Here is a 9,917-nt window from a genome sequence, read left to right on the forward strand (position 1 = left end):
CGCTGTTGTGAGCCGCTCCTCCTGGAGAACAGACGCTCAGGTTTACCGAAGCAAACCCCCCCCCCCTTCCCTGTCAGCCTACGACCAAAGTTCCCTCCGGGGTTGGTTACCCGATCTTCCCTAAGGTTGCTCATAGTTTCCGGCTGGTACCGCGTGGAGGTAGGGATAGGAGTTGCTGGGCAGAGGCTAGTGGATCACAATGGGATCTGAATTGCGCAGCATACCCAGCCTTTACCGTGCCATTTTGTTGACGCATTTGGTTTTTTAAAGATGAGAAAATGATTTGTCGAAGTTTTAAAATAATCCATGTGTACCAAATAAACCAAGTGGAGGTAAGCCAACATTTCATATAAATGTAATCTTCTGTTATTCACTTGCTGATTTGCTGTTTTGTCAAGATTTGTCCTGCTGTTACTCCCGGATGACGAAGGCCTCAATAGTCATCGGTCCAATTGATGATTTTCCGAACTAACAAAGAGTTAGTAACAAGTTTGAATACGTTGATTACAAAATAAGTTCATTTAATTTGATTGAAAATGTGATTTTCAGGATTGGTATTACACACTTAGATTTTTTTACAGTATTCGGTAATTTTTTACCGAATTCTCAACAGCTGAACGTTCGGTAATCCGTTCGGTAATCGAAACGGCTACCGAATGTCCGGTAAACTAAATTTTGGAATGCTGTCAAAAATTACCAAATTTCTCCGGTAATCTGCGTTTTAGAATTACCGTAGGATTTCGGTAATTCAATGTTTACTTTATGATATTTTACAGTTTTTTCGGTACTTGTCAAAATAAAAGATGCAGGCTAGAGAGTTTAAATGTTTTTATTCACAACATTTTTTAGGTATTCTGATGACTTTGTGAACAAATTTCGTCGATCTCACTAATTTTGTCCCGGAGTTGGGGGTGAACGCGTAGCTAATTTTCACTCCGTTTTACCTCGCAAACACCTATGCAGCAGCTGGAACAAAATGTTGATTATTTAATTGAGGGAAGGCAGATTAATTACATAAATGAACACTTACTCAAATGTCAGCAAATCGAACACTCCGCTTAATATGACCACAAATCGACGAGATTTTTTGACGAGAAGGTTTTTAGATAACACTAATTTTAAACTATAAAACCAAAATGAAAACTTCAACTTCCAGCAGTTTGACATTTCGAAATGTTGCTGGCAGCTTTACGGAACTTCGGTAAAGTAAGATGAGATTTACAAGCTTTTCGGTAGTATTTCTTACGGTATACGGTAATTGTTCGATTTTACTGTGCGTACTGTAAATTATTTGACAGATGATGCTGTCAATGAATCAAATTACAAACTAATCGGTAATAATATTACCGAACTTCTGTATAATGATGCATTTTTACCGAAAAACGGTTGTTTTTTCGCATTACCGAACTTTTCCAGCAAAATAATTACCGAACAACGAGATTGAATCTGAGTGTGTACTACCACGCTGCAGTAAATCTGGAATAGTTACAATAACTACTTTCTGTTGTATATTCAACTGTTGAATGGTATATTCAATAGTAGAGACAACAACCTTAACAGCAACACAAAATAATTGTAAAAAATACTATATGTTTTCTTATAATAAGTATGACGTCTTTTCGGTTGAAAAACGTTGGTGCGAGTCTGTCAATTACAACCCCCATTGTAGTAAATTCGACTATAAATCTGCTTTCAGTGTAGAACAATTTTTTCATTATTTGAGGGCCCCAGATGCCAAGGGGTGTAAGTGACCATTTTGTCGATTTTGAGCTGAGCATATCATAAAATTCTTCAGATTTCAAGCTTTCAGGAACTTTTTTAATTTTGTTTTTACGATGATTAGAAAAATTACAATAAATCGGAGAAAATTTGGTCGATTTTACAACTCCATACATTTTGTATGGGATGAAAAATTGGTGAAAAACTTCAAACCTAATTTACTCGAAAGTTGGTTTTTGTCACTTACACCCCTTTGCTTCTAACCCCCTCATTTATAGTCCTCTTAAAAAGTTTGCACTCAGGAACCTAACACCCTGTAAATATTCCATATTACGCCTGTTATAGTTCCTTGAAATTTTCGCATTTTTTCCTGCCATACCCTGTAAGTCAAGATTATTTTTATTACAACAAGCTCCTGGACTGATGGGGAATCAAACCAAAACACCTTAAGCATGATCTGGCAGCTTAACCGTGCGTTTACCCCCTAGGTTATATTTGACCTGAGTCCCCCTAATCTACCTATACAAATAATGATAAAATAGGGTGACGATGGGTATTATCGGGAGGTTTGTTCTCTTCGTCATGGGGGGTTTTTGTGGGCCGAATTGCCTGAAATTTGGGCATATAACTCAGCTTGGTTGGGAAGAATTTGAGGCCAACTTTGAGATCAACAGGTTTCAAAAAACCCCCCATGACGAAGAGAACAAAACTGCCGAAAATACGTAAGTTCCCCTATACAAAACAAAAACATAAAAAAAAACTTTCTTGGGCATAAGTCCCTATGAGCCAGAAGAACAGTTGGGAACGTCTGCGATATTCAACAGGGCGCGTAGTTAGTAGCACGTCGTCGAAGATGACCGATGGTGATGGTCGAGCCTGCTAATCCCGCCCGAGTGATGTCGATTGCAATGATGATAGGGACCAACCATCCAGGACAATGACAATGATTGGCTGCGTTTGTTTGGTTCTCAAGTGCTATATAGCTGCTTCGCGGAATGACAAAACTGAGGGAGAGCATAAAGAAAATCGTTTAATTGTTTTATTGATCATTTGTATTTAAATTAAATTGAAAGGCGATACTTTTTTCGGAGGATATGGCGTTGTGACTGCGTGTACTCAGCCTATGCATTAGAGACAGACGGTAATAGCAGGACTGGACGACGACGGTCGTTTGCCAGCGGGACGTCATTATACTTGAAGTCGCGCAAGGCGTAAATGTCGGGATGACTTTGCCACCCGGTTAGAAGACGATTATTTTTGGAGGTTGAATGAACGAAACGTAAACAGCTAAATAGATCTGTTAGATATATTAGATATGATTATTCCTTCCCGCGCCACTGTGCCAAGAGATAGACCGGTCTCTGAGTGACCGCATCTCTAAAGTACATGCAGCAGATAAGAACAGAAGATGATAATGTGCTCTCGCAGCATCTCCACCATGAGAAATTGTAATACAGTTTTTAGTTTTATTTCGATCATCGAACGTCTCGGTAGCGATCGTGGGATCGTACGTCGGTGGTTTAATACAGTCCACTTATAGTTGAAACAAACCGTGTTTTAGTAGTGCAATTAATAAAGTTCATTTTCGTGATCGTATCACATTAGTCGTCGCGTGTGTCGTCCGAAATTCCTATTCGCGGGTGCATTCGCTGAATTGCGAACCGGGAGTTATCCCACATTTTTGGTCCTGGCGATCCGGATTTGCCAGATCTGTGAAAAAGAATATCGGTGATAGTGCGCGTCGCTTGGGTTTGATTCGGTTATCGACCCGGTGTGATATACAATAGACCAGTGCGGTCTGATTGTTCGCCATTGTACATTGGCGCAGTGCATAGCGATATTACTCCGCCGGCGTGGAGATCGCTGGGGAAAGTGTTTTAATTGCTGTTGCTGCTGGTGCTGATTGCTGCTGTTGTGGTTGGTGCTGACTGTTGCTGCTGTTGGATACGTCGTCGTCGTCGCGGTGCGGTGCTTGGATAACTGCATGCGTGGTTGCAGTTGATTGCCATCGAGGATCGAGAAGGATCCTGTTCGTCTGCTGTGGACATCACCATCGGTACCCAAGGCCCCTGGACGGTTGGATTCGTCGAAATTCAGATAAGTACAGTGTGCGTGAGATTGTGTGGTTGAGGTGGTTTAGCCTGGCTTTTATTACATTCGCCAGCTAGATCGAAAGCTCTACGAGCGGTAGAGAAATTTTAAGCTCTGATAGAGACTTAATTGCATGCGACACTGTACTCATCAGTAGCATTCTGTGGAGAAAGTGTTTGAGTTTCTCCGGTTTGATAATTTTTGGGATTTGAGATTGTTTGATTTCACAGAGATTTTATCATTTCTGGTAGATTTAATCTGTCATCTGTCAATCGTTCGGTCGCTTGAGGTCTCGGGAGTGAGTTGTGGTTGTGGTGATTCACAGTGCGTGATAAGTGCCTGCCTAACGATGACGATGCCTGAGCTGAGACAACTTGTGAAGCAAGAACGACTTGCTTGGATATCTTTGGAGAATATCGAGGAGTTCTTGTCGTTGTACCAGGCGGATCGAGATAGAAGTGCAGTGAATCTACGATTGAAGAAACTGGATGAAGTGTATGATAAATACTGTGAAGTGAGAGTGAATATTGAAGTGATTACCGATGACTTGGACGTCGATCAAGGAACGGAAAATACCTCTGAGGATGGAACCGTAGGACAAGCTGATATGGCCGAGGCTCGCCAACGAGAAAACGAAGAGATCTTCAAGGAATTCGAAAACAAGTACTTTCGATTGAAGCAGGCGCTACTTTCGAAGGTCAGTGTATCAACGGAAGTTGTTGAACGCCGAAGGGATGAGGTCCAGACTTACCAGTCATCGCGAACGAGATATCCTGAACTGAAGCTACCCACTTTCTCTGGGAGACTGTCGGAGTGGATGAACTTTCGGGACAACTTCAGATCACTGATACACGATAACATCCAACTCAGTGCGATCGATAAGTTCAACTACTTACGCACATCGCTGAAGGACGACGCTCTGTATCAGATCAACCAGATTCAGGTTACAGCTGCCAATTACGATCTTGCTTGGGGCATTCTGGAGTCAAAATTCGAGAACCACAAGTTGATCGCCCAGGAGCATTTGAAGGCATTGTTCAATGTTGCTCCAATGAAGTCTGAGACTTTCCAAGGCCTGAATCATATCCTGATGACGTTTAAGATCAACCTTCAGCAGTTGGAGAAGTTGGGAGAAGATACTGCGCAGTGGAGCACGCTGCTAGCCTTCATGCTTTCCCAGAAGTTGGATGATGACACGCTTCGTCTTTGGGAAACTCATCACAGTTCGAAGAACATTCCGTCGTATACAGCGATGGTTGACTTTCTCGAGAATCATTGTGCCATCCTACAATCAACGTCGGCACGGAAGACCAATGAGTTCAAGAAAGCTTCGAAACCCCCATTTGTTCATGCTGCGGTATCAACCAAAAATTGCACGGTATGCAATGGAGGTCCACATTCCGTTGAGCAGTGTTCGAGTTTTGGCAGAATGAAGATCGTGGATAGGAAGGTGCTAGCCCGGAAGCTTGGATTGTGTCTGAACTGCTTACGTTCTGGACATTTCGTTGCGGACTGTTCGAGATCATCGTGTGGAAAGTGTGGTCAGCGGCACCACCATTTGCTGCATCCATACAGCAACCCTGTAGGCCAAGGGCAGAACGTGAATCAGCCCTCCTCCCAGAGACACACGAAAGGACCTCAAGCCGCGAACTCTCAATCTCTGCAATCCAATCAAGCCCAAAACCGGAACAATTCTCAACACTCACAGACTACACCAACCCCAAGTACATCCTCGCAAAATGCATGCTTACCACCTCCCACCAATCCTTCTACTGTACACCACACTGCTACACCATCAAAAACACACCACCATTCAAATACTGCCTTATTATCTACTGCAATTGTGAAGCTCGGTGATCACCATGGAAACACCGTACTTGCACGCGCTTTGCTGGATAATGGTTCTCAAGTCTGTCTGATGACTGAGAATCTCGCTCAACGGTTGAGCTTCCGAAGGATTCGGGAGAACATGCCGGTGAACGGAGTTGGTGGTTCGTGTTCAGTTGCTAAACAAGCTGTATTAGCAATAGTTCTGTCATGCAACTCGTCGTACGTGACAGGGGAAGTCAAATTCCTGGTTCTACCGAAGATTACTACAAGTCTACCGCAGCAATACATCGATACGTCATCGTGGAATCTGCCATCAGGAGTATGCCTGGCGGATCCCGGCTTCAATGAACCTGGTTCGATCGATGTGATACTGGGAGTAGCTGTCTTCTACGAGTTGCTACTATGTGAGCAGCTGAAACTCTCCAGGTCAGGTCCGATTCCCCACAACACGGAACTAGGATGGATCGTCGCTGGAGAGCTACCGGAAGCAGCTATCGTGAGCTACAGTGCAGTAACTTCATCGTCGGTAACAACTACAGAGGTGTTCGAGGAGCTGACAAAGTTTTGGGAATTGGAAGCTTGCAACACGAAGAGCTGTCTGTCCATCGAGGAGTCTGCCTGCGAAACCATCTTCGAGGAGACAACCACCAGAGATCTGGATGGGAAGTTCCGAGTTCAGCTACCAAAGAAGAAACACATGCTGGACAAATTAGGAAGCTCAAAGGCAATAGCTAGGAAACGCTATTTGTCAATGGAGAAGCGACTAGATGCCAACCCAGAACTAAAGACCATGTATACGGCATTTATGCATGAGTATCTTCAGATGGGACATATGATGGAGATAAAGGCGGAAGAGGAAGAATCAGGTCTAGAGTACTACATTCCTCATCACGCTGTCCTGAAGCCGGACAGCACAACAACTAAGCTAAGAGTTGTTTTCGATGCATCCTGTCCAACGGATACGGGTGTGTCCCTCAACGATGTTCTGATGGTTGGGCCTGTTGTTCAGGATGATCTGCGGAGCATCCTACTACGTTTTCGACTGTTTAGGTATGCTGTTATAGGAGATGCAGAGAAAATGTATCGAATGGTATGGCAGCAAGCGTCAGACCAACTTCTCCATAAAATATTCTGGAGAGATTCTTCGGAGGAGCCACTGCGGACGTACAAGCTTACTACCGTTACGTATGGTACATCATCTGCACCATACCTCGCTACTCGCTGTTTGAATCGATGTGCCGAAGAAGGGGCAGAACGTTATCCAGTTGCTGCAGCGATAGTCAAGAAGACCTTTTACGTGGATGATATGCTAGCGGGCTTCCACACTGTTGAAGAAGGGAAACTTGTGTGCAAGGACGTCCGAGAACTTCTGCAAGGATCAGGCTTCAATCTGAGGAAATGGAACAGCAATAATCCTGAAATTTTGTCGGAAATCCCTTCTCAACTACGTGACGACCGTGAAGTTCTTGATCTGGATGAGAAGGCGACGGTGAAGACGTTGGGTCTAACTTGGGAGCCAGCTACGGATACGTTGCGAATCAAGGTTCCCAGCTGGAAGCCTGAAGGGCCAGTAACGCATCGAATCATTCTCTCAGAGATCGCACGGCTTTTCGACCCATATGGACTAGTGGGTCCAGTAATAGTTCAAGGAAAACTATTCCTGCAAGAACTTTGGCAAGCAAAGTACTCCTGGGACGAGCTCTTGAGTGACGATGTCCAGTCTCGATGGCTAGAGTTCAAGAGAAACCTCATTGAGCTTGATGCAATCTCTGTACCCAGATGGATTGCATTCGGGAAAGATGTGATCTCTTGCGAAGTTCACGGTTTCAGTGATGCTAGCGACAAGGCCTACGGGGCAACGGTCTACCTGCGATGTGTGAACCTGGACGGAGAAATAACGGTGAACCTGTTGATGGCCAAATCAAAGGTTGCGCCGTTAGAAGATCTCAGCCGAAGAAAGAAGAAGCAATCTACGCCTCGTCTAGAGTTGTCTGGCGCACTGTTGCTCGCCCATCTCTATGAATCCGTTATTAGTAGTCTGGAGCTTTCAGCAGCGTCTTTCTTTTGGACGGATTCGACAATCGTTAAATGCTGGATTTCGTCACACCCCTCAAGATGGCAAGCTTTCGTCGGAAATCGTGTGTCTGAGATACAGCATGCCACGAAAGGTGGCGTGTGGAATCATGTGCCAGGAATTGAGAATCCTGCTGACATTATCTCGAGAGGAGCAACGCCAGCGCAGATAGCAAACAGTTCCCTTTGGTGGAACGGGCCACAGTGGCTCAGAAAGGATATCGGATGTTGGCCGAAGAATATGCAAGTTCCAGATAAACACTTCGACTCGGTGACCCTGGAGGAAAGACCGCTCATGTCTGCAGTTCTACAGGCACTACCTCCAAGTGAAGTGTTCATGCTTCGATCGTCTCTTTTGAACCTTGTGCGTCTGATTGCCTGGATTCGTCGTTTTGCGAACAATTGTCGACAGAGGAGTGGACAACAGAGGATAATAGGGTCGTTGACAGCAGAAGAGCATGATTCAGCGCTGGTAGCTTTGGTACAGCTAGCCCAGTCAGAATGCTTTCCGCTTGACTTGGCAGACATCGCAGCTAAGAACGAGGTGAGACCAACTTCAAAGTTGCACAATCTACACCCCATGATGATCGATGGGATACTTTGCGTTGGCGGCCGGCTGGGAAACGCTCCGGTTTCACCAGGCCGTAAACATCCAATGATTCTGGACAGTTGCCATCCGCTTACAAAGCTGATTCTTTTGGATTATCATCATCGGCTACTACATGGAGGACCACAGCTGATGATAGCTTGCGTTCGAGAGAAGTTCTGGCCATTAAGCGTACGGAACCTTGCGAGGAAGATCATGCACGAGTGCGTGAAATGTTTTCGAGCAAAGCCACGTAGCCATGAGCAATTGATGGGAGATCTACCACTGGAGCGAGTATCGCCAGCCCCTGCCTTCCAGCGTGTGGGCATCGACTATTGTGGCCCTTTCGAGTTGCAACCAGCCACCCGAAAAGGAGCACCGGTGAAGTGTTATCTTTGCCTGTTTGTGTGCTTGGTCTGCAAAGCAGTTCATGTTGAAGTTGTGATGGATCTCACAAGCGAAGCTTTCCTTGCCGCTCTAAGGCGATTTGTCGCAAGGCGTGGACGGCCTGAGATGATTCTGTGCGACAACGCCTCCAACTTTGTCGGAGCCCGACGAGAGTTGAACGAGCTGCATAGACTATTTCAACAACAGCAATTCCAGGAACGAGTTTCAACGAGTGCAATGCGAGACTTGATAGAGTTCAAGTTTATCCCAGCGAGATCCCCGAACTTTGGCGGCCTATGGGAGGCCGCAGTCAAATCGCTGAAAGGGCATATGCGGAGAGTAGTCGGTAACAGAACGTTGAAACTGGACGAGATGCACACTGTCGTGACGCAGATTGAAGCTTGCCTCAACTCAAGGCCGTTAACACCGTTGAGCAACGATCCGCGTGACTTGGAAGTTCTAACGCCTGGGCACTTCTTAATTCAGCGCCCTCTTACCGCTATACCTGAGCCAAGCCTCAGTGAGGTATCGGAGGGAAGACTTAGCAGATGGCAGCGTGTCCAAAGCTACAGTCAGCAGATTTGGAAACGTTGGTCAACGGATTACCTGTCGACGCTGCAGAGCCGCAATAAGTGGACAAGACAGCGAAATAACCTGAGCGTTGGAACAATGGTTCTTCTTAAAGAAGATAATATTCCTCCACTGAAGTGGAGGTTGGGAAGAGTAACGGAGATTCATCCCGGTCCAGACGGAAATACAAGAGTTGTCACCGTCCGCACGAAGGATGGTTCGTATCGTCGAGCCATTTCGAAGATTTGTATTCTGCCTATGCAAGATACCAGCGCAGTTGCCGAAGAACAGTGAAGCCTGTTCAACAATAAGTATTATCGCCCCCGTTGGGGCACTTTGGCATCTTGCGGTGTAATTCCGCCGCTTTCGCCAGGGGGCTACCCCTAAGTTATGTATTTCATCTGTATGTATCCAGCAACCCACTGATCGGCTCTCCTTCGACAGCAATATCCCGTTCTACGTATTCCTAGACATCCTGTTCAACCAACTACAATGAAATTAAGTCATCATCGCCCCCATTGGGGGCAACCGTTGGCAACTTCGTGGCAATCTGGCCACAACTGCCGAGGGGGCCGACGTTTAAGTTATGTTTAGCACAATTGAATTTGTATTCCGGATCCAAACGCGTTATCATTCTTTGGCAGATTTGGATCCACCACTC

General features: G+C 45.4%; 1 protein-coding gene across 1 annotated transcript; it reads left to right on the plus strand.

Annotated features, from left to right (window-relative positions):
• Positions 1 to 4,159: 4,159 nt before the first annotated feature.
• On the plus strand, positions 4,160 to 9,550 carry LOC134290428 (uncharacterized). The gene has a single exon (XM_062857570.1). It carries the CDS (start codon positions 4,160 to 4,162, stop codon positions 9,548 to 9,550), a length of 5,391 nt encoding a protein of 1,796 aa, XP_062713554.1.
• The last annotated feature ends 367 nt before the right edge of the window (positions 9,551 to 9,917 follow it).

Source organism: Aedes albopictus, chromosome 3 (genome assembly GCF_035046485.1).
Source record: "Aedes albopictus strain Foshan chromosome 3, AalbF5, whole genome shotgun sequence".
Lineage (NCBI taxonomy): Eukaryota > Metazoa > Arthropoda > Insecta > Diptera > Culicidae > Aedes > Aedes albopictus.

Excerpts from the sequence above, each read along its gene's own strand:
- LOC134290428 (XM_062857570.1), top strand. The coding sequence starts at position 4,160 with ATGACGATGCCTGAGCTGAGACAACTTGTGAAGCAAGAACGACTTGCT.